Source organism: Paramormyrops kingsleyae, chromosome 23 (genome assembly GCF_048594095.1).
Source record: "Paramormyrops kingsleyae isolate MSU_618 chromosome 23, PKINGS_0.4, whole genome shotgun sequence".
Classification (NCBI taxonomy): Eukaryota; Metazoa; Chordata; class Actinopteri; order Osteoglossiformes; family Mormyridae; genus Paramormyrops; species Paramormyrops kingsleyae.
This window is the reverse complement of record NC_132819.1, coordinates 9,955,677-9,980,202: the sequence shown is the minus strand read 5'-3', so window position 1 is coordinate 9,980,202 and position 24,526 is coordinate 9,955,677. Positions and strand designations below refer to the sequence as shown.

General features: G+C 46.5%; 2 protein-coding genes across 7 annotated transcripts; one reads left to right on the top strand and one right to left on the bottom strand.

Annotated features, from left to right (window-relative positions):
- The first annotated feature begins 1,685 nt into the window (after positions 1-1,685).
- epn1b (epsin 1b) lies at positions 1,686-14,279 on the top strand. 2 transcript variants are annotated; one of them, XM_072705490.1, is made up of 9 exons: positions 1,686-1,768; positions 1,907-2,019; positions 3,498-3,592; positions 3,737-3,895; positions 4,819-4,947; positions 8,827-8,947; positions 9,376-9,494; positions 10,158-11,106; positions 11,485-14,279. In XM_072705490.1, exons 3-9 carry the CDS (start codon positions 3,524-3,526, stop codon positions 11,736-11,738), a joined length of 1,800 nt encoding a protein of 599 aa, XP_072561591.1. In that variant the 5' UTR covers positions 1,686-1,768; positions 1,907-2,019; positions 3,498-3,523; the 3' UTR covers positions 11,739-14,279. The 2 variants fall into 2 exon arrangements, with proteins under 2 accessions (XP_072561591.1, XP_072561592.1); XM_072705491.1 differs by having other exon boundaries at positions 11,247-11,621.
- On the bottom strand, positions 12,547-24,141 carry LOC111839726 (mitochondrial import receptor subunit TOM40 homolog). Of its 5 annotated transcripts, none has more exons than XM_023803936.2 (11): positions 24,044-24,141; positions 22,965-23,161; positions 22,415-22,482; positions 21,045-21,137; positions 20,702-20,803; positions 19,663-19,768; positions 19,458-19,580; positions 19,185-19,261; positions 18,076-18,178; positions 17,074-17,253; positions 12,547-13,560 (listed from the first exon to the last, which is right to left on the bottom strand). In XM_023803936.2, the coding sequence occupies exons 2-10, from the start codon at positions 23,158-23,160 to the stop codon at positions 17,114-17,116; spliced, it is 1,008 nt and encodes a 335-aa protein (XP_023659704.1). In that variant the 5' UTR covers position 23,161; positions 24,044-24,141; the 3' UTR covers positions 12,547-13,560; positions 17,074-17,113. The 5 variants fall into 5 exon arrangements, with proteins under 5 accessions (XP_023659704.1, XP_023659705.1, XP_023659703.1 ...); XM_023803937.2 differs by having other exon boundaries at positions 17,078-17,253; XM_023803935.2 differs by lacking the exon at positions 12,547-13,560 and having other exon boundaries at positions 16,754-17,253.
- Positions 24,142-24,526: the final 385 nt, after the last annotated feature.

Sequence of the window (24,526 nt, the reverse complement as noted above, 5' to 3'; positions counted from 1 at the left end):
CCGGGAGAGTGTCGTCTAACAAGTCGATCTGATCTGCGAGCTCTACCCTCACAGCCTCGGCAGAGCACGAGGGACACCTAATTGGGATCGGAGACCTTTATCTTCTTCGCTGATGCTTATATCTCATCTGACGATCTATGGGGCGCTGCTGTGCCCTGCTTGGCTCCACACATGCATTTTAGGCAAATGGTGATCTGGGATCTCCAAAGTGCCCTTTATATGTCCAATTCTGCATGTTTGTGTTCCTCTGATGGACTGGCATCCCAGCCATAGCGTTAGATTGATCTTGCAATGATTATAAAAATCAGGATTGAATGTGATTATAAAAATGTTGTAAAGGTTTATTGTCATGTATGTATGGTACGGTAAATTTGTTATGCGCCTAAGTAATAAAGAAATTACAATATGTTGCATCATAGCTAGAAGAAACATTTCATGTTTACTTGTACAAATGACAGAGGTATATATAGAATCTGGGAATACAGTCTCAAATGTCCGATCGTACCGGCCTTTGGAGCATAACAAGCCGGTGCATGAATCTTGTGATCTGATTGCTTTCCTCGGAGGAGCTTGAGGCTGACGTCTTTTATGACGCTGCCCGCCTTTCTAAGGCCGTTAGTGGTGGATCGGCGAGGGGGTGGCGGTCTCATAATGACCCGAGGTTTCTTTGGCGCCCCCTACAGTACTCCCTCTGTTTTGTACTTGCTCAAGCAGCTCAAGACGTGATGCAGCTTTTGAGGATGGATTTTTATAATGTTTCATGATAGCATTCGGAACTTTCCCAAACGGGCCTTCCTAAAGACTGTTCATATGACCATTTGAGTTTGTTGTTGATGGTGACTCCCAAGAATTGAACGATTTCAGAAACCGATGATCAGGCCAGAAGGATTGATGCAGGTATGATATCTAGCAAACTTAACCATCCAAGAAAACTAGGTTGGCATGAAGTGCATTGGATATGGCGCCCTCTGTGGGCCGGTCTCAGTGGGCAAAATGCAGGGGGAGTGAATGTGTGAAAGGTGCTCTTACGGAATGTCAGGAGCAGAAGTGCTGAGAGAACTTCATTATGAGTGATAACACCTCTATAACAATTCATCATATTCACATCACCAAAATAACACAACAGCAGTTTTTAGTACTGTTTTATAAATGCTGTGCTGTTATAATTATTAGACAAGGAAGGACGAAAAAACAAAAGCACCAGGTTTGTTTTCAGACAGAAACCCAAAATTGAATTCCTGAGCACAGGCAATATACTGAACAGTGACAGAAAGAAAATGACAGATGCAGGATTGTAAGACTGTAGTTTGTAGTTCACACACAGTCCAAATGTCACTGATATACCACACTGAAACCGAAAAATCACCAGACGCAAAACAGAAGGCAACCAGCCATGCTACTACATCGGCTGACAAATCATCGGTGACACACTGGTACAGGCAAGTCAGGAAGCAGCCAGTGGCTCTGGAGCAAACACCCAAAACTCGATTTTTATTCACTAATTAGGAAGGATCACGAAATGACATAAGTGCACTGATTTGTGTGCTTGCCAGAGATCATCTGTATGATAGCCAGCTGTGCCCGAGCGCTCCTCTGAGATGGTGTGAACCCTCTTGTTCTTCACCTTATTCTCCTGATCTCACCATGCCTGCCCTCGCACGTCGCGCTTATTCTGTAAGATACAAAGCGGTGGTTTGCTTGTAGTCTTTCCGGCGTGAGCGGAAGGGGAAGGCTTAGTACCGACAGCATCTCACTCACCCGTACATGGGTAGGCAAGAGAGTGTAGCTAAATGTGTATTATTATATCTTATATGATCGCCAAACGAAAAGTGAGATAGTGGGGTATTTTTTTGCCATTTTGCGCTATTTGCTAACGCTGGGTGTCTCCCTGTGCTTTGCCTTGCAGAAAGAGGACAGCACGCCGGTGCTGAAACACCTAGTGAGACGGATAAAGCCCCCGCCGGCATCTCACTGCTGGGGCCGTTTTGGTCGTGGATCTGACTACCTGATAAGCTTGAGGTGGGGTAGCAGAGTCTCCGTGTTTATATATTACCATTTTTGCTGGGTTTTACCGTTTCAGCTGCAATGGTCATAATAAGGGGTAGGGGTCGTGGATTTGGACGATCGATAGGATATGCCCATGAATGCTGTTTCACGTCGCTTTTATACGCGGCCACGCAGTTTTTAAATGTCGTAATTTGAACCCATTTAGGCGCTGCATACAGTGACAGAGAGCGGTGACTGTGATTGTAAATACGGATTCAATGCAGATTGCATGCTTATCTCCGTATTGTCGTATTATGTCATGTTGTGTAATTATGTTACGCAGTGTATACGCATAACTCTGTGATACGTTGAATGTGGTCCAGCATCGATGATGATTTTATTCTCTAGGTGCTCCATGTGAATAGAGCCGATGATTCTGCATATTATGCATGCGGTTTTAAAAATAATTTTAGAAACTGTATACGCTATCAGTTTTATGTAAGTAAAATGTCCTGGCACTGTCACATTTATGAACATAATTTGCTTGACCACACTTTTGCCATCCCCGTCAGACAAATACAGCGAAGGAACAGCAGATGAATATCTGACACACGCGTGTCCATTATACTGCAGACAGAAGACAGCGGACTGTGCTTTATTCTATTTTGAACTGTGTAGCGGCACGGGCAAATGTCCGAGTTTGTCTGTGGAATTGCATTAAAATGTTTATTTATTTCAGTTTGTTTCCAAATAGAAAGAAAAGTAAAATTAGTTTGACCACAAATATTTTATCTTTGAATTGGGGTTAGGGTTAGACTCGGTTCATCTCTCTGCCGTAATTACAGATGCATTGGGATTTATGCCTTTTCATCGTGCCTTGGCAACTGACCCCGAGACACCCTTTGACGTAGTGATTCCCGTGCTGCTTTGCATTTTGTTACCGTACCGAATTTCTTACCGTTTTGATATACTGTAACTTGTTACTATTTTTGTCATCGCAATTTCCTCCATTTAAATATCTGGTCATGAATCCTAAGGACATTCTGGCATGCGACAGAAAGGACTGGTTTGGGCACTCTGAGAGACAGACATGACTGGTTTGCGTACTCTGATAGACAGACATGACTGGTTTGCGTACTCTGAGAGACAGACATGACTGGTTTGGATACTCTGAGAGACAAATAGGACTAGTTTGGGGTCTCTGTGAAAGACAGACAGGACTGGTTTCAAATACTCTGTAAGAGACAGATAGGATTGGTTTGAGTACTCTGTAAGAGATAGACAGAACACTACTCCCAAAATCCATTTCTTTCAGGTCAAACAGTTTTTGATTATACTTGGTACCTCTTGAGTAATACAGCCTTCTTTATGATTCAACCGTCAACCGTTCAGATGTGTTATTTTACTGTGCTATTGTGAAAAGGTCATTAGAGATTGCATGTATTTTTTCCATTATTGTACAAAACACAAATGAAACATGTCCTTTGATGTTGCTCTGGAACATTTTTCAGGATACAGAGAAAGCCTAACTGTCACCATGTCGACTTCAATGCTACGGCGTCAGCTGAAGAACATCGTTCAGAACTTCTCTGAGGCAGAAATCAAGGTGAGAGGAGACTCTTCCTTTCAGAGTGATCGCCCTCCATTCTCACTTATCCAATATGCAGCTGTGTTAAAGGAAGCAGCAGATAAACACAGGTCACTGTTCTGCTGTGAACCCCCCCCCCCCCACGCTCCCTGCCGGGTTTAGGTTAGAGAAGCAACATCCAATGACCCATGGGGTCCGTCCAGCTCTCTGATGTGCGAAATCTCCGACCTCACCTACAACGTGGTGGCCCTGTCTGAGATCATGAACATGCTCTGGAAGAGACTCAGCGACCACGGAAAGAACTGGAGGCATGTTTATAAGGTGAGTGCCGGCCGCTGGCAGTGAGACTGTCCTGCTGCTCCTGAAACTGGAGGCATGTTTATAAGGTGAGTGCCGGCCACTGGCAGTGAGACTGTCCTGCTGCTCCTGAAACTGGAGGCATGTTTATAAGGTGAGTGCCGGCCACTGGCAGTGAGACTGTCCTGCTGCTCCTGAAACTGGAGGCATGTTTATAAGGTGAGTGCCGGCCACTGGCAGTGAGACTGTCCTGCTGCTCCTGAAACTGGAGGCATGTTTATAAGGTGAGTGCCGGCCACTGGCAGTGAGACTGTCCTGCTGCTCCTGAAACTGGAGGCATGTTTATAAGGTGAGTGCCGGCCACTGGCAGTGAGACTGTCCTGCTGCTCCTGAAACTGGAGGCATGTTTATAAGGTGAGTGACGGCCGCTGGCAGTGAGACTGTCCTGCTGCTCCTGATCACCTACTGAATGTGCGAGCTTCATGTTATTGCTTTGGGAGAGACAACTTTGTATTCCGTACATATTGTTAAATGTCACATGTCTTGTCCTGTCTTGTGTTTTGCTGCCCTCGAGGACCAGTTGTCCCCGTGGGGTACAGTGACAAAGAATTGAATATTGAATCTCTGTACAAATTCTGTTTGGGTTCATACATAGATTCTTAGAAATTTCTTGAAAAGCAAAATACTTATTCTACATAAAGCACATGATACATATCGCATGTGTATCAGTGTTTGTTATTCAGCTAACAAAGACGAAAATGTATAATGTAACAGTAAGCATTAAAAACTCACAAGATCACAGAAAAGTACCTGAAATATTTACTTAGTGCAGCAAAAGTAGTGCAGATGTGATCATATGAAAATGAGTTAAAAAAGGCACGATTTATGTTGACACGCTTCTCATTGGTGACACGCCCCTCATTGGTGCGGTCCTGCCTCTGCTTCAGGCCCTGACTCTTTTGGAGTGTATGGTCAAGACCGGCTCGGACCGAGTGGCCCAGCAATGCCAGGAGAACATTTCTGTCATCCAGTACCTCACAGAGTTCCAGTACATTGACAAGGACAGCAAGGATCAGGTAGCTCGCCGCACACCACTGTCCCACCAAACTGGATCATGGGCAGCACTGGACACTGGACACAACTGAACTTTAGTAACAAACCACATGAAACTTCAAACACAGCAATCCTGTATTTCACCTGTCTGCTGAGGTCCTGAGAACTTCCAAGAATACTGGGTCCCCTCAGCAACAACAAAGCAGCAAATGCTTCACTTCAATGGAGACAAAAGTATCTCAGTCTATACATGACCAGACAGCATCTGCTGTTGGACTGAATGAGACTTCAAAGTCCAAAACAGGGAAAATTTAAACCATTTTAACTTTTGCAAAAAACACGTTACCCTTTTCCATCAGTGGAAGGGCCCTTAAATGACCACGTGTGCTGGAGGCTCAGCAGGCCAAGCCTGAGGTCAGGAGGTCATGGCTCGAGCCTGAGGTCAGGAGGTCATGGCTCGAGCCTGAGGTCAGGAGGTCATGGCTCGAGCCTGAGGTCAGGAGGTCATGGTTCGAGCCTGTGGTCAGGGGGTCATGGTTTGAGCCTGAGGTCAGGGGGTCATGGTTCGAGCCTGAGATCAGGGGGTCATGGTTCGAGCCTGAGATCAGGGGGTCATGGTTCGAGCCTGTGGTCAGGGGGTCATGGTTCGAGCCTGAGGTCAGGGGGTCATGGTTCGAGCCTGGGCTCGGCACGTCTGCGGCTCCCGTAGCGAGGCCCCTAACCCCCAGCTCGCTCTTACCTACACTGCAAGTTTGAGGAGGTGTAAAGAGAATTTCCCCATAGGGATCGATAATTATTAGTGCTTCAGGTTAAAAACGTTTGGCAGGTAAATATATGAAGATCAGATGGTGTCATGGGGCAGGCGGGAAAAGAGGGTGACTGTCTACTTAGCGGCTACAAGACAACAGGGGAGTTTTTGAATAAAAGGAACAAATGGGGGGAAAAAAGCACCAAACCAAGAGGAACACAAGGAGTCAAAATAACTGGGAAAGTGACTAAACACAAGACCATTAACTCATCACAAAAAGGAACTCAGAGATAATGGGAACCAGGCTAGATGACAAGCTAAGAAATTACTTGCAAGGTAACACAACACAGGCAGCGACAAGACAATACAGCAAACATAATGCAGCAGCCTCCCACAACAACTAGCTAGGGAAATGAACAAAGGCAGGCACTTAAATACACTGATAACGCGGACTAACAAAGGGCAGGTGTGAACAACTAATCAACAAGGCCACGGAACAAAAAGACACAGGTGAAATAACTTACAATTAACACGACCGGGAAGCAGGGAACCTCACAAACACTATGGTTTAACACCACCAGGGGAGACTAGGAACATATGGCTATGCAGAACAGAATACTTTCAGGCACAAGGTACATCAAAAGTGGGGACAAAAAGCAAAACAAAAGATACAATACCAAACACTGGAAAAACTGATAATATTTACCTTACAAATGAGGTTGGCCTTTGGCCAGCGGGATGCTAGTCCCAGGCCCACATGCTCAGCCTACTGTCCACGTAACAGGGAAAACACACTGGGGACTTGGGCACACTGGGGCTGAAGGGCAGGGTAGGATAGAGCAGACCATGACACATGGTTATTCCAGGGCCTTTGCAATGAGCTTTTTTACCTTTTCGTGTGCTGTGTGCCTTACGTATTTAGGCTCAGTGGTGGGCACAACTACCCGAAAAGTTAGCCTCATTAACCGCTAATCCGCTAACGCCAAAGTTTAATTCGAGAACACGAAATCAATAAACCAGTAAAAAACTTAGCAGAAGCTAAAGATAACTGCCAAACACTAACTTTTATTATATGAATTTATCTTCAGTTTGGTTTTTGCCTCTGAAACCCTTAAAAACACACAGAGAGCTAACATTTTAACCTGTTTAACACCTAAGTCCCTTCAGTTGGACTAGAGTGATTAGCAGGGGATATTTAGGACTTACTCTGTTGGGTTTGGTTGGATTTTGTAGAGTCTCAGGAATAAATATGCATTAAAATTTCTTTTCTTTATTATTCCATTTGTGATCTACAAGTGTTTTTGTCAGAGAAGCCCTATTTTAGGGCTGGGCGATATCATATCGATATTATATCGTGCATGTGCAATAATCACCAGGGCTTCAGCTCACAGACGAAGCATTTGGCTGGATGCCAGCTTTTCGGTGCTATACGGACATTTATTTACGCCCACAATTCGGTAAGAAGATTAGTAGTATGGCTTAAATATTAATGAGATGTGTTTTATGGTACCCAAAAGTTAGTAATCTGTATAAACTTTATGTTTCTTAAATTCGATTAGCGGAGCACACCACATAATACTGTTTTGGTATACTACGGTTTGGTATACTACGGTTTGATATACTACGGTTTGGTATACCTCAGTGCAATATGCACTAAAGTTCCGGTGAAGAAGAGCAGCCACGACATCTTTTAAAAGAGGAGATCTTGTGGATAAACAAGATAATAAGACATTGGCGGTGTGATTGTACTTTTTGCAGCTCAAAGTCAGACACATTTATTAAACATAATATGTAGTATTTATACTAATAATGACTTTTGGGCGTCATACAAAGCCTCATCAATATTTTAGCCATATTCCTAAACTGCTTAACAAATTGTGGGCGTAAATAAATGTCCGTACAGCGCTGAAAAACAGGCGCCCGGCCAAATGTTGCGCCTGTCATCTGAAGCTCTGGTGATTATTGTACATGCGCAATGCAATATTGATATGATATCGCCCAGCCCTACACTACTTCATAACTGGCTCATACTGACATTTTACCCTCAGTGAAGCTGCTTGGGGACTACAAACATGGTGGTGTTTGGGCGGAACTAGGAAGGAGGGTCTCAGCTCATTATTGGTCTATAGCTCAATCAGAATCCAGAAAATACAATAGGGGGCCTGTATCAGGAAGTTCGATTTCTTGGTTTTCCGGATAACTTTTTACTTAACAGTTGTTAACTGTTAAACTTTATTCACTTTACCAGCAAAAAAATGTTAGTGGATTTACGGTTAGCGGAACTAAATTAAGTGGAAGCTAATTGGTCCACTAATGGTTTTCAAAGTTAGCAAAAAATGCTAATCCGCTAACAAAAAAGTTAGTTTTGCTAATTTTAGGGTTTAGCAGATTAGCAGAACCCTGCCAACCACTGTTTAAGCTACATTCCAAAATGAATTTTGGTGACTCTGCATTTGCCCTTCAGATTTAAAATGTATATCGGGAACTTTGCTTTTCCTCCTGGAATTGAAGTCAGAATGATGAACAAACGGATTAAAAATGTACAGCCAAAAATATGCCTAAAAAGCAGCTCATTAATTTAACTGTAAATGTTGCAGCCCAAAAAGGTACATTTATTGCGCATGTGTTGTGGCTGGTTTAGCAAGGATGTGAAAGTTAACTGTGAATCATCTCCCTGACTAACTCACAAGTGATAAATGGCAGCTCATATGCAGTGTGACCGCAGCAGGGAGTGTGTACATCTTTGATCAGATCAGTCAAGATTTAAGAATCTGCAGCAGTACAGTTTAGTGTGTATGAATGTGCTTCTGTGTACAATATCTTTTAGGTATACGTTGCAATAAGGGTGTGCTCAGTAAATAATATGCAATGCATTAAAAATATCTGGATTACTTGTGTTTGAATCCAACTGCAGCCAGTGTGCGAGCAGTTTGAATTCTGTTCTCAACCAAAGACATGCTGTTTCTGATAAAACAGGTGACTTCAACTTAAGATCAATTACTGGCTGCAGGTATGAGCATGTGTGACTGTGACGGACTCGCATTGCACCCAGGGTCTGTGATGTCATACAGGCTGTGCATCCACTCCATCCTGACTGGATAAGCATCAGTGAAATGAGTCCAGTGGAATTCATGTGTGAGGCCGTCTTCTGCAGGGCGTGAATGTGAGGGAGAAAGCAAAGCAGCTAATGCTGCTACTGACAGACGCGGGCAAACTGCAGGAGGAGAGGAGCCATGCACTGAAGACCAAAGAGAAGATGGCCAAGTCTGTCAACAGTAAGAACTCCATGACGCCAGCTCTCTGTTTGTGTGGGGAATGTGTTCTACTTGTGTTCACACGAGTTATCTTCTAGTAGCTGGATTGACGCCTCTAGACTGCTTGTAGTTATGTAATTCCGTGCAAGGGAAGGCGTGCCCTGTGATAGACTGGCATCCAGGATATCCAGGCTTGGGCAGATAAGTGATTATGGAAAATAGATGGACAGAGGGGTGGATATGGGGAGGGATAGAGGGATGGATAGAAGACAAGATGCCATTCTGAGACAGTGGCCAATATACAGTAGATGCCAGTTCATCTAATGGCATGTTGTCAGACTGCAGGATGATAGCCCTGTACCACCTGGGGGAGAGCATGGGGTCTGAGTCCTCCTGGGCATGCTCGGTGCTCATGGACAGTTGGTTCTCTTCATATCATCCTGCCCCAGCATCTTCTGCCACCCCAGCGCCGGCCCCTGTAGCTGGCCCTATCGACATGGACCGGGTTCTGGGTGGTGTGGCTGCTCTGCAGCTTGAAATGGCCAGAAAGAAGGAAATGGCAGCGCAGGTAAACCATCAGGAGATGCATTTCATGTCATTTTAATCCATTATTGACCATTTAGAAAAGGCATGTATTCTGGAGATCAGGAATGAGCTTGTGAAACTGCTGCTGTCGTATAGTGTCCACTGTGTGGCCATTCTCTGACTTTCCCCACTTTGGATTGCTTCATTTTATTCTAAAAGTCATAATCAATGCATATCCATTTGGAATGGGGAAAAGTGCCACTTTAGGTGTCATCATAGCGAAATACCAAGTCATCCAGGCCAACCTGAGCCAAATGTGCATCCCCTGGGCCTGACCGTTAGAGCCCCCTGGTGAGGGACAGGGACTCTGGTGGTGAGGATGACACTGTCTTCCATTTAGCCTCATAATGATGAACGAGCAGCTGTCTCTCAGCCTTTGTGGAACTAAAGCTTAAACGCTCTCATTCTTTTACCATACATGGCTTCTGTTCTGTTTGTTCAAAAACAAGAGGAAGTTGTATGCATGATATAATAATGACAGATGAGAACTATAAAATAGGGACTGAGACTTTGTATTGAGTAACTACCCTGGCACCCTACAGCAGTCTTATGCCAGTTGGGATTATCAAGATCATACAGCTGCTTCTAGTTGCACAGAACGTCTTCGAAGTTTAACTGTTGGGAATGCTCTCTCATATTCCCTTAGTCTTCTGCAATAGAGAAGGGGACTGTGGATACCCAAGAAGGTGATGGGCCCTCCAAATCCCCTCCTGCAAGCAATGATCCTTGGGGAGGTGAAGAGACCTCCACTGCTGCTCCTGCAAGCAACGATCCTTGGGGAGGTAAAGAGACCTCTACCGCTCCTGTAAGCAATGATCCTTGGGGAGGTGAAGAGACCTCCAATGCTCCTCCTGCAAGCAATGATCCTTGGGGAGGTAAAGAGACCTCCAGTGCTCCTCCTGCAAGCAATGATCCTTGGGGAGATAAAGAGACCCCCAGTGCTCCTCCTGCAAGCAATGATCCTTGGGGAGATAAAGAGACCTCCAATGCTCCTCCTGCAAGCAATGATCCTTGGGGAGATAAAGAGGCCTCCAGTGCTCCTCCTGCAAGCAGTGATCCTTGGGGAGATAAAGAGACCTCCAGTGCTCCTCCTGCAAGCAATGATCCTTGGGGAGGTGAAGAGACCTCCAGTGCTCCTCCTGCAAGCAGTGATCCTTGGGGAGATAAAGAGACCTCCAGTGCTCCTCCTGCAAGCAGTGATCCTTGGGGAGATAAAGAGACCTCCACTGCTGCTCCTGCAAGCAATGATCCTTGGGGAGATAAAGAGACCGCCAATGCACCTCCTGCAAGCAATGATCCTTGGGGAGATAACGAGGCCTCCAGTGCTCCTCCTGCAAGCAATGATCCTTGGGGAGATAAAGAGACCTCCAGTGCTCCTCCTGCAAGCAATGATCCTTGGGGAGATAAAGAGACCTCCAGTGCTCCTCCTGCAAGCAATGATCCTTGGGGAGGTGAAGAGACCTCCAGTGCTCCTCCTGCAAGCAATGATCCTTGGGGAGGAAATGGTACATCCACTGCCCATCCTGCCGACTCAGATCCATGGAGAGGTGACAGTACCACAGGAGAAGCCTCTTCTGATCCTTGGGGCTCCAGTGGTGAGTTAAGCACAAAGAACCATGTTCAATGCATCCTTATCATCTGCAGAGTTAACACCTATGCAGATAAATTGTAACGGTCCCCTATGATATAGAAACCTCATTTCAGTAGCCACCGGGTGGGGTTTCATGTTTTGAAGGACCTGTCCCCAGCTCTTCCAGCTCAGATCCCTTATGGGGTCCATCTAAGGTTGCTGGGTTAAGGTACTCAGACCCATGAAGGTAAGATGGCAAATTATGGCCATTTGTTGGCTCTCAGTGAGGACATGAGTACCTCTGTTCTTGTGGAGGTCAGTGAGTATGGCACCTTGCTTTTCTAATCAGTATTTGTTCGTACTTTATGTAAGGTTTTCACCAATCTTTCCTGTTGTCTTGTAGGAGACCCAGATCACAGCAAAATCACTACAGATGGAGGGTGTGGTGGAACCAGCACAGAAAGTGGTCATACAGCTGCGCCCATTGCCGTATCACCGCCTCTCCCAGTCAGTAAAACACCTGAATCATTCCTCGGTCCAGATGCAATGGATCTGGACTCCCAGGTGTCTAGCAAGCCGGCACAGCCCATCTCTACTCCTGTGTCCTTGTCCTCTGTACAAAACCCTACCGTAGAATCAAAGAGTAAGGAAGGATAAAACAGAAAGATCAAGTAAAATCAATCATACTTGTTACTAAGACAATGATTGTGACTGTGTTTTGATGTGAGCCATAATTCACCTAGTGGCCATTTATATCTAATCTTCAGTAGTCTCGATTTAGCTTCATTTGTTTTTCTCTTTCCTTCTCTCTCATCCTTCCCCATCATTCACAACCATATTCTTACATTTTTTCTTTGCTCTCAGGCTTAACTCTGATCATAAGCAGACAGAGTTTGACCAAAGCAGCCTCCTTTTTTGCTTCACCTGGCTGCCGTCTTGCCAGAGGCCTTGCTTGGCCTCACTCAGTCACCCATCAGCCATGTGTCACCTGGGAAACCGTTACAATGGGGGAATTTCCCTGATAAAGGCCTCATCCGGACCAGTAATGCAAACACTATCAACCCTAACAGCACAGTAATGGTGTTTTGCTAATGGCCAAATGGTGCTTGCCATTCTTTAGACTGCAAATCCCAAGGAAGCTATTTCGAAGGGAAGGGGGACAGGACTGGCGGGCGGAAGGGGGGACAGGACTGGCGGGCGGAAGGGGGACAGGACTGGCGAGTGAGCCAACAGCCACAGGAGAAACAGCCTTTTTATGGCCCAGCCTGCAAGCAGTTTATGTCATTTATGTGAAAGTATTTGAACAGGTAGCCATATTTTTGGTTTTTCTTTTGAGTAGTTCTGTAATGGAAAAAGGAAACAGAAAGTAACTAGTTAAGGTACACTCAGTATAATAAAAAAAGAGTGACATTGTACTATTTAGTAAAATATTAAGGAGTCACAAAATGCACAACACGCTATGGCCTGAGAAAGAACAGTGAGGCAGGATCTCACTAGATCTGCTGGCTTTATTACTATACAGAAATACACCATTTCCATCACTAAGTAACAAATGATACTTTTGGTTAACAGCTGCCACTTTCTGTCATCTCAGTTATGTTCTGTCATTCGGGAAAAAGCCACCCAGCTACTGATGTGAATCCCTGGTGGGTCAGGATCTAGGCAGGTGGTTTGGGGAGTTTATTTCTGCATGATGTGTAAGGTTAGTTGAGTTAGTTGCTTTGGCTGATACATGCTTAGACAGGACAAGTTGTTGTCGGGAAATGAACTGCATTTCCGTTTGAGCTGACCTTTGGGCAAAGAGAGCGGAAAGTTCAAAGAGTGTAGACACAAACACGTAAACCATATTCTGTCATTTTGCTGGACAGGGTCACTAAAGGCTCGGTCTAAATGCATTTGTTGATTTAAACAGCATTTAGAGACACTATTTGAGAATCAGTATGTAACATTTTGAATAAATTATAACCAAATGATTGAAATAATCACTTGTGCTATAAAAATTGCCCTTTTGAAGTTATAGTCACTGCAATAGTCCTGCAAACACAGACCCTGCTTTAAATTTGCCTGGATGCTTCTCTACCTCCACCGTCACCCAGTCAAATAAAACTGCAGACATTCCTTTTAATTAATCTTACGCAGGTAAATAAATGTAGGTTTACTTGAACTATATATTTAAATATTTATTGATGTAATTAAATGTTGAATTATTTTTTAATATTAAAGAGTTGGGTGTATATATTTAAATTATTTTAAGCTATGAATGAAAACTTCATTTGTATGTAAATGAATATTGGGCCCAAGTGTTATTTCCTGATAATGAAAACTGTATGTCCAGAGTTGTCATATTTTTTTCCATTCTGTTCATACACTGGAATGCAAATGAAGCAGCCAGAACTCCAGCCGGTACTGCGGGACGGGTTAGTCTCTCTTAAAATGCTCGTCTCTGAGACTTATGCTGACGTGATTTTCTCTTTTTGACCTGCAATGTAAAGAACAACAGAAAGAAATCTGTTACGTACACTCAGTTGGAAATAACAGAGATGTTGTGTTACTTTTAACTTTATTGGTATGAGTGATGGTAAGCAATATGTTCCAAGTTCTCCTGGTGTATTGTTATGTGCTTCTGAGATTCGTTATTGTGATTAGTTATGAAAGTCACAAATCCAAGTTTCAGAGTGATTTTGCACTTAATGCTGTTAGGGGTCGATAACCATATTTGAGTAAGATTTCTATAAAAACGCATCTAAAAATTGCCCTTCTGACCTTTTTCATTCCAGCAGCTCAGGATTAATGTGTTACAGTCAATTGCAGCAGCTGAATCTGAAGGAACATTATACATACATGAACATTGTCTTTCGGTGTCAAAATTAGTACTAAATCCAGACTGGAATTTATGAAGCACGTTTGGAGTTAGTAATTGTAAAATACGACTGTAACTGGAGAATGCTTGCTGGCAGATAATGGTTTGGGGTGGGTGTTGCTAGCAGTGGTCAGTATCCTATAAGCAGCGAAATGCTTCACTGAAAAATCTTGTTTAACTAAATGGGCATTTTTTTTTCCTTAAGAATAAAATGCATATGATAGTACAGTGCAAAACAACACTCTGAGACAGTCACTCTGTTATTATACCTTACGAGCAAAGCAATGGTCTGGTTTCCTTATTGTACTGAATATACAATAAATACATCCATCCTATCATCCAGCAGTCTGTCCATTATTCATCTTCCATGCTGCTCACACGGGGTAACCAGATAACCTCTCCCTGGAAGACAGGGCACAAGGCAAAGGAACGGCCTGCATGGTACGCCAGTCCATCACGGGGCACGGGGAACGGGGCACAGGCCAGAGGAACAGCCCGCATGGGACGCCAGTCCATCACGGGGCACGGGGCACAGGCCAGAGGAACAGCCCGCATGGGACGACAGTCTATCATAGGGCACGGGGCACAGGCCAGAGGAACAACCCGCATGGGACGCCAGTCCATCACAGGGCACAGGCCAGAGGAACAGCCTGCATGGGACGCCAGTCCATCACAGGGCACGGGGCACAGGCCAGAGGAACAACCCGCATGGGACGCCAGTCCATCACGGGGAACGGGGCACAGGCCAGAGGAACAGCCCGCATGGGATGCCAGTCCATCACGGGGCACAGGCCAGAGGAACAGCCCGCATGGGACGCCAGTCCATCACAGGGCACGGGGCACAGGCCAGAGGAACAACCCGCATGGGACGCCAGTCCATCACGGGGCACGGGGAACGGGGCACAGGCCAGAGGAACAGCCCGCATGGGACGCCAGTCCATCACGGGGCACGGGGCACGGGGCACAGGCCAGAGGAACAACCCGCATGGGACGCCAGTCCATCACGGGGCACTGGGCACAGGCCAGAGGAACAACCCGCATGGGACGCCAGTCCATCACGGGGCATATGCCAGAGGAACAGCCCGCATGGGACGCCAGTCCATCACGGGGCACGGGGCACAGGCCAGAGGAACAACCCGCATGGGACGCCAGTCCATCACGGGGCATGGGGCACAGGCCAGAGGAACAACCCGCATGGGACGCCAGTCCATCACGGGGCACAGGCCAGAGGAACAGCCCGCATGGGACGCCAGTCCATCACGGGGCACGGGGCACAGGCCAGAGGAACAGCCCGCAGGGGACGCCAGTCCATCACGGGGCACGGGGCACAGGCCAGAGGAACAGCCCGCATGGGACGCCAGTCCATCACGGGGCACGGGGCACAGGCCAGAGGAACAGCCCGCAGGGGACGCCAGTCCATCACGGGGCACGGGGCACAGGCCAGAGGAACAGCCCGCAGGGGACGCCAGTCCATCACGGGGCACGGGGCACAGGCCAGAGGAACAGCCCGCATGGGACGCCAGTCCATCACGGGGCACGGGGCACAGGCCAGAGGAACAGCCCGCATGGGACGCCAGTCCATCACGGGGCACAGGGCATAGGCCAGAGGAACAGCCCGCATGGGAAGCCAGTCCATCACGGGGCACGGGGCACAGGCCAGAGGAACAGCCCGCATGGGACGCCAGTCCATCATGGGGCACGGGGCACAGGCCAGAGGAACAGCCCGCATGGGATGCAAGTTCATCACGGGGCACAGGCCAGAGGAACAGCCCGCATGGGACGCCAGTCTATCATGGGGCATGAGCCAAAGGAACAGCCCGCATGGGATGCCAGTCTATTATAGGGCACGAGGCACGAGCCAGAGGAACAGCTTGTGTGGGAAGCCAGAGGTAACCAGAGTACACAGGGGAGGGCAGTAGTCCCCACAGAACCAGCATTTAGCTAAAATTTGGACACCAGTTTCCAAAGGAATATTACCTTGATGAGATGCATGCTTCACTGAAACCAGCACATCTTGCCACAGTGAGCTCTGGAGTTTCTCAGCTTATCCTGGGCCACATACATTAGAGACTGGACAAGGAGAATGGAGGCAGCAGAAAGAAGGTTCTGACCTGCAGTGACTGCCTTTGGATTGGGAGTGACAGAGGGGGTGCTATCCTCATGGAAAAACAATGCAAGACACAACAACTAAGCAAAACACTTCTGCTCCTACAAAGCTTAGGAGAATGCAGTAATTGTAATTGGCAAGAGAATGCAGTAATTCGTAAATGGCGTGAGAATGCAGTAATTGGCAGGTCCTATCCCAGAACTGCCTGCTTGCTTGCAGAATCCTGAAAATAAGAGCCCATCTGTTGTGGGATGGCTAAGCAGCTGGAGCTGCTCGAGGGCCTTTTTAAATCCTTTCAAGGTCTCACCTGATTGATACACAGAGTGACAAGCAAATGCGGTCATAGTCTAGTTAAGGGACAACCTGTGCAGGCCTCTCTCAGTGGTAGACCATCAAATAAGTCCTATGGCATCTTCTGGAGGAGAATCCAGATCAGTCGGATGCTTTTCGGCAAGGAGTGGATAAGCACGAGGCCTTTGACATAAAATGGTTGAAAAGTAACCCAAACTGGATGGGCTTTTTGGTCCAGGAAAAGCCAGTGAGGAATCAGGGCCAGTGGCCAGCCAAGTCACAGCCGCAAAAGGCACACTTTCACTGCCGGTAACGATCCAAAACACTGCTTTCACTTTGCACTGCTCGTAACAGATAAGTACACTGTCTTCCCTGTTATATTCATATACACAATTGACCTGTAGATTCTTGGTATTGTGTTTACATTCTTATTTTTATTGCCTTTCATTATCATCTGTTCATCCTTAAGATCACTTTATTGATCACGCAGCCCTTTTTATTAGAAAATTTCCTTAACATTCATACACGTGACATACCGATTCACACTTTATACATACGAACGGCTAAAGGAATTTCAAAGTCAAAATAACTCTCGTTCTACCCAATTACCAGCTTCAGCCAATACCGGCTTCTCCTTTCTTTCTCGTACAGTACAGTAGAGAAGCAGCTGTTACGGCTGTGCTGTTACGGGGGGCGCTGTGCCCCCCGGTGTTCGAAGCCCGCCGTTCGCCTGCCTGCCTGCATGACGAAGCCGCGGGCGCCGCTGCCCGCCCTTCACCCGATGGTGATGCCAAAGCCGCAATGGAACTTGTTCTTGCGGTGGTTGAGGAACGCCCCCAGCGCCAGCGAGAGCGGCAGGGGAAGCAGCTTCTTCTCCAGCGTAGCTCCCACCACCCAGTTACTGTCGATCGAGCCTGAGGACAAAAGAACCTCAGATGGTCACCCAGCCCGTTAAGCGTATCTGCAGACTGCGAGCCGAGGGGAGGCCAAAGTCAGAGCAGCGAAATACAGACAGACACAGACCGAGGCACACAGTTACAGACAGACACAGACAGACGCACACAGGCACAGACAGACACAGACAGACGCACACAGGCACAGACAGACACAGACAGACGCACACAGGCACAGACAGACACAGACAGACGCACACAGGCACAGACCGACACAGACAGACGCACACAGGCACAGACAGACACAGACAGACGCACACAGGCACAGACAGACACAGACAGACGCACACAGGCACAGACCGACACAGACAGACGCACACAGGCACAGACAGACACAGACAGACGCACACAGGCACAGACCGACACAGACAGACGCACACAGGCACAGACCGACACAGACAGACGCACACAGGCACAGACCGACACAGACAGACGCACACAGGCACAGATCGACACAGACAGACGCACACAGGCACAGATCGACACAGACAGACGCACACAGGCACAGATCGACACAGACAGACGCACACAGGCACAGATCGACACAGACAGACGCACACAGGCACAGATCGACACAGACAGACGCACACAGGCACAGATCGACACAGACAGACGCACACAGGCACAGATCGACACAGACAGACGCACACAGGCACAGATCGACACAGACAGACGCACACAGGCACAGATCGACACAGACAGACGCACACAGGCACAGATCGACACAGACAGACAAACACACGCACTCATTATGGCACCCTAAACATTTCTGGTCTGCCGTACCTTTGAAGAGCAGGTTGGTTTTGGGCACGTCCAGCTGGTAGCCAAAGGAAACGCTGGTGTCCTGCATTCGGGAGCTGGCCTCGAACTCCACCCCCAGCTGCAACTGCGACACCAAGACAGGGGCAAGTTCAGCTGAAGTACAAGCCAATTTAAGGAATCTGCATCTTGAGTGTGAATGAGAGAGTGAACTACTGAAGAGTTAGCAGGTACTGTCAGCTAGGGGGGGGGTATTATATATATTCATACACATGTATATACATACACACAAGCATAGTCATGCACATACATACACTGAGACTGTGTACAACCTAAATATCAGACTGCTTATAGAAAACTATAGTAAGAATAATAATAGTAGTAAACAGATTTTGAATACTGCTTAAAATGACCATATAAAGCCACTAATTTTAAATGAACCGATAGGAGACAGCGGGATGAATGACACACTATGTTCTCATTGAGAGCGAGCAAGGCGGGGCTTGTGCCTGGCGTGTTCTGAAAAGAAGGGCGACTTTAAAAGTACCGCAGCGCCATTGCTGCCAAGGGGAACTCAAAATTACATTGTGATTATAAAAATGACGATTCTATCCCATTTATTTTAGCACATATGTTGTTAAATGTGCTTGTAAATCTTAATAAGCTGGTTACTTCATTTAGAAATAAATGCCGTGTTTATATACGTTTTAAAAAAGGAGTTATTTTGCAGTTTCAGGACCGTAAATTAAGCACATTTCATTTTCCCAATTTGGAGAATACTTTTCTAATCTTATCCATCTATTACAGTGAGAAATGCACAGGACATTATACATAAAATGCTAAAAAGCTTGGCCAAAAATGAAACGCTTGTCCAGTCCCTTTCATTGGCAACTGTAATTGTGTTAATTGTGTCTATGACATCAGCATGTGACACTGACAGATTGGCATTTTAAGCAGAGCGACAAACATAAAGCCACACAGATGTGCCGTCTTGCTGTCAAGTTTCCCCACAAGGGACTTATGAGCTCGCGTTCCGTGCGGAGCCACTTCAGAGCGATGGCACTCGCTGATCGGCTAGTGCTGCCTAGCGCTGAGGTGTCAAGCTGCATGTCGCGCGTTTTGCAGCACACTACCTGCTCATTGGCTCTGTGGTAATATGACGCATGGGCCCCCGCACCCCCAACGGTTACAGTGGCGATGTAATTAGTGCCTGAAACAGAGAGCACAGCCTCAATGTTGCAGCTTAAAAGATACAAAAACACAAAGCACTAGTCTGCACAAACACCAAAAGATGATGTTTAAAAAGTGCGGTTACTGATAGCTTATTGTGCAATAACATAAGAGCAAACTGCTTATGTGGCGTTAAAACCAATCATTCTCTCCCCCAGACAACCGCAAAGGCTCACCTGTGTACCTGCCAGTCAGGGACAACACGGCACCCTGCTCTCCGGGTCTGCAGTGGTACACAAGCTCCCCCCCCAGGGCTAGCGAGGCGGTAACAGACTGCAGGTAGTGCGCCACCATAATACCTAAGAGAGAGAGAGCAGGGCATTCAGCACGGGCAGATACACGCCACCCGCAGGCTCCCCGAAGCCGGAATCGGGGGCCTACCAGAGCCGAGAAGCAGGTCTGGGTTGCCGAGGGTGACGGCGGTGGTGAAGTCGGAGCCGCGGTACTCAGCGTCGCACTGCCAGTTCACGAACTTCTGCTGCTGCGTCTAACAAGGCGACAAAGCCTGAGAACTGCTGCCAGAGACAATCCATCCATCCACCCACAAGCAAACAGTGAGACGACACTCTTTGAACGTCACTCAGAATATCCATAAATCAAAGAGGAAAAACTAATTCACATGAATATTTCACATATATAACAGATTAGGTAAAAGTTCCCAATCGGCACTTTTAATAAATCAATACGATTCAATAGAGAACAGAAACATTCCCAAATTCCTTATCTGCGGAATTTCGCTCATCTGTGCAGCTAATATCGAAGTAGACAGATTTGGTGACACTTTAAACAAAATTCCACTTTCGCCTCATATTCATATAAAGCACCAGTTAAATGTTTGGACACATCCACCCATAGAAAAAATTATTTGTACTATTCTCTACATTTTAGGATAAAGACATCAGCTCTATGAAATAACATATATGGAATTATGCACTGACCTAAAAAAAAAAAAAAAAAAAAAAAAAAGAATTTGTTGTAAGGCTCTGTGGGTTGGGACTCAGAAGGTTGCCGGTTCAAATCCCCGGGTTGGCAGAGTGACCCTATCATTGGGCCCTTGAGCAAAGGCCCCAAACCCCAGTTGCTCCAGGTACTGTCTCCTCTACGCCAGTTCCATGAGGTGGCCTCCTGAGATGCTTTTCCAGCTGTCCTGAAGGAGGTCCCACGTGTAAGCTGAGCCCTCACTGGCTGCTCTTCCTTTACTCTCCGGTCAAACTCCCCCAAAACTACCGCGTTTAGGTCAGGTGACCAGGTCAAGTGATGTCACACTATCACTCTCCTTTGTAGGTGGCTTGGCGTGTCCAAACTTTTGAACGGCACTGTATATAGTTCTTAATTTTAAATGTGAATCACTGCTTTAGTGATGTGCAGTTAGTACAGCTAGTAATTAGCTGGCTGCAAAGCTTGTGCCCCACCCTCGTACCTGGAAAGCCATTTTGGAGCGCACCCTCTCCGTGAGCTGGTGGATGACCTGGGCATTGAGATTGCCGCTGTTGTCCATATCCCCCACCATCACTGGAAAGGACTGCAGAGGCGTGCATTACATCATAAATACTGCTCACAGAAACCAACATGTCTTGAAAGCAACTTTCAACCCGTGGATATTGTGTATTCGACATGCACTGACAGGACAAACGTCTTATAACTGCAAAGTGTAATAGTACAAGGGGGCTAATGTCAGACTAACGAAATCTGCGAACAGCCAATTTAGTGGTCTTGTGGGAAGCTGTCTGACGTGCAAATCATCAGCAAACGGCACCGGGCACCTCTGCTGGTCCTGTCTGCTTGCAGCCGACGTAGGTGGCCCCGAACCTGTAGCTGGAGTCCCCCAGGGTGCTGAGAGACAGCGTGTGATTGACCTGCCGGGCAGGGAGGGGAAGGGCAGCTAACATGAAATGCACTGGAAATACAGCAGCTGGGACCACTTGTACACAGAAAACCTCAACTGAATTATGGCCTTTTTACACAAAGAAAAATGATGCCCAGTGTTAATATGACAATCCTTGGGATAATTAAGAAGGCAGAATGACATGCAGACTTAAGAACAAACAGCAGAGCGGATACGGCTGCACTCCTGCCTCCTGCCGGTGACGTCTCTCCTCCCTTCCCTGCTGCTGTACCACTGCTCATCCTGCCCTCAGAAACAGCACCAGCACCTGCCTGCCCTCCGCTTTGAGACTCAAATCTTACAATTTGGCCTGTAGAAATTAGGATTTTGTCATTTAGTTAATTTGACTTCCTGTGCTGCCCCCTGGAGGTTGGGCTCCCCCTCTGAGTCTGGTTCCTCCCAAGGCTTCTTCCTTCTAGAGGGTTTTTCCTTGCCACTGAAACACTCTGGCTTGCTCTCTGTGGGCTTTGGGCAGGGATAATGTATTGTGAAATGCGCTTTACAAATAAACCTGAATTGAACTGAAGATGGCTGAGCATAAAGCAGCTGGCAAAAGGAATGTAACACATTAGAAAAGTGATGCAAGTACATGAAAATAAGTTTTATTCTCCTGCAAAGGGGTGGTTCTATCCATCCACCGCTCCAGCCCACACACCAAGACAATGTTAATTTACTTTTAATGTGGCCTGCAGAATGGTATCTCCCAAGAGACAGAATGGTATCTCCCAAGACTTTTACTGACAATGCTGCTGCATTTAGCCAGCTGTTGTATCCAATGTCTAAGTCACCGTATTGAATGTGAAATAATAGATAAAAAAAATTCACAGCTGATTCCAGCACAGCATGCATACAAGCTTTACAGAAGGCCTGCCTCGCTATACAGAAGGCCTGCCTCGCTATAAAAAGCCGGCCTGTTTCCAGATTGCTCCAGTAGTGGAACTAGCGGAGATACTGATACTGCTTTCTCTTTCATGGAGAATTTATATTAAACATCCAATTGATTTTCATTGATTTCTCACATGGGACAGTGTGTAGCTCAGTGTGTTAGTTATTCTGTGAGTGTGATCAGGAGGTTGCTGCTTCAAATCCCACGGTCAGCAGAGTGATCTCTCTGTCGGGCCCCTGGGCGAGGCCCCGAACCCCCAATAACTCTGGGGATTGTCTGCCCCTGCTTCCTCAAAAAGGAGGGTTCTTTGGATAAAAGTCTCTGGCTACATTAATAAGCATAAGCATAACATGGCTACTGACCTGGAAATGATTGCTCAGGCCCTTGTTGACCACCAATCTTACTCCTTCTATTTCCATAGGGAAGATCTCTAAAACAAGGTATTAGGATGAAAGGTTATGAGTAAATCATTAAGTGTTAGCACTGGCTAAAATGCCCCTAGTGATGTGGCTATATATTACAACTGCCAAAGTAAACAACGGAGAGCAAAATTAGTGTGTATTATTTCTGCAGTCTTTCAGTGTAAATAACCAAAATCTGTGACTATGAGCAATGAAAGACTAGTAACGGTGTGACATTAATAATTTGAAGTTGCTGCTACATGTCTTTCTAAAATTACGTTTGGACCAAACTGCAAAATCTGGGTAGGCAGCCTTTAATTTACTGGAGCACAACTTCAAACGTTTGATAGTTAGCACAGCAAATGTATATTTACAGCAGTTTCTCCTCTGTGCCTGACTATTGCGGATTATAAACAGTAGTAAAAGTTTCAACCCTTCCTCTCCGTCCCCTCATTTGACACCAGATCAATGCGTCGGGCGAAACGTGACTCGGAAAACGGCGCTGTCCCACCTTTGCATTTGCGGTGACACTCCTCAAAAGCGCCAGGGTTGGGCAGGGGACTCTCCACTTCGCCCACCTGCCCACCCACATTTGGGGGGGTCGGCAGGGATGAGACAGGGGGCATGGTGAAGCCTGGAGGCACGGAGACCTGCCCCGGCCCCCTTGGAGCTGGGGGTGACGAGCTGGCAGCGAGCACGCTGCCCATGCTGGGTGAGAGCAGACAGAAGTCCCTCTGAGGGGGGGTGGGGGCAGGTGGGCACAGATCCTGCGGCAATGCTGATTTAACAATATCATAAACTTACAGCCAAGGATTTATTCTTGAGTATAACAACATAAAAAAATACCTATCTGTACTAACAAAGCTGATAGGTCTAGAAAAAAATCTCAAATGCAGAAATGACAAAACAGAGAAAATAAAAACATAACATTAACGCCACATAATCTGAGCTGGGAACGTCTACCTGAGCATAAGGTTATGCATATCAATTTTTTGGTTAGACATTAAAATATTAACCACTCAATTCAGGAGAAAAATAAAATAACAGCTAGTATCATACAGCGGCTTACGAAGCTTTTAAATATCTTTCCCCGATTGGTAACTAACATTTCATGAAAAAGTAGGCTTTGGCTAACTAACCTAACGTTACAGGCAAAGACATGTCGTGATTTATGATACGATAACGTCAATATTTCCATCCTTTACGACTGTAAAATGCGTATGACTATGCTCCTAACCTGGGCTTATCTATTCGAATGACACGCAATTCACCACAGTAACGATTTTTACAATGGATGGAAAATACTCTAGTTACACCATACATTCACCTGACATGGCTTGACCTCTTATAATAACTTGGCTCTGAACAGTAGCCGCACCCCCAGTCACATTAAGGTTGCGGCAACAGTGTAACTGCGGAGAACAGTAGCTTGAATACGTCATTGATTTTCAAAGAATACATTCGCTATTGAGACTCCCGTCGTACACCGGCAACATTTATAATCCTAACAGATTAACTGTACGTTTTAGGGACAGTGTTGCCTATTTAGAGTTTAGCTTTCATTCAAACCGTCGGGCCGTAAATACTCACGCTTCTGCTTAGAGGACGGAGCCGCAACGCCGGGCGCACGGAAAGGAAACTGCGTACTGCGTGCTGATAGTAAGGCCCGCCCACTCTGCCCAAAAACTCATTGGCGATTGGCTTAATACCTGTCAATCTTCAGTCAATCTTCAATATCCACCTCAATTCCTGCGAGAACAAGAGACGTTTGGAGGTAGGTTTAGCGGTTTAGCCCACGCTTCAGTGCAAAATAACTCCGCTCAGAACAAAAAATGGCGTTCTTCAATGACATTGGGCAGCTGGTGTTGCCCTACTTTATGCGAATTGTTTACATGGATGGATGGATGGATGGATGGATGGAACTTCAACCGGTGGCTTCCCATTGGACAGGACGTGTGGCATCGGAGAGGTTTGGTTGTGACGGTAAATGTTGGATGAAGGTCACTGATTGTGTTAGCTGTTTGGCAGTCGTATTCCAGACGGGCCGTACGTACAAGCTAAGCGCTAGAAAAT

Bases quoted from the DNA above. Each gene is read 5' to 3' on its own strand.
- epn1b (XM_072705490.1), top strand. From the start codon at position 3,524: ATGTCGACTTCAATGCTACGGCGTCAGCTGAAGAACATCGTTCAGAAC. The intron at 3,593-3,736 runs GTGAGAGGAGAC...TGCCGGGTTTAG, and splicing joins TCTCTGAGGCAGAAATCAAG to GTTAGAGAAGCAACATCCAA. The intron at 11,107-11,484 runs GTGAGTTAAGCA...GTTGTCTTGTAG, and splicing joins TGATCCTTGGGGCTCCAGTG to GAGACCCAGATCACAGCAAA.
- LOC111839726 (XM_023803936.2), bottom strand. From the start codon at position 23,160: ATGGGCAGCGTGCTCGCTGCCAGCTCGTCACCCCCAGCTCCAAGGGGG. The intron at 19,769-20,701 runs GTACGAGGGTGG...TCGCCTTGTTAG, and splicing joins GCTCCAAAATGGCTTTCCAG to ACGCAGCAGCAGAAGTTCGT. The intron at 17,254-18,075 runs GTACGGCAGACC...TTTTGTCCTCAG, and splicing joins AACCAACCTGCTCTTCAAAG to GCTCGATCGACAGTAACTGG.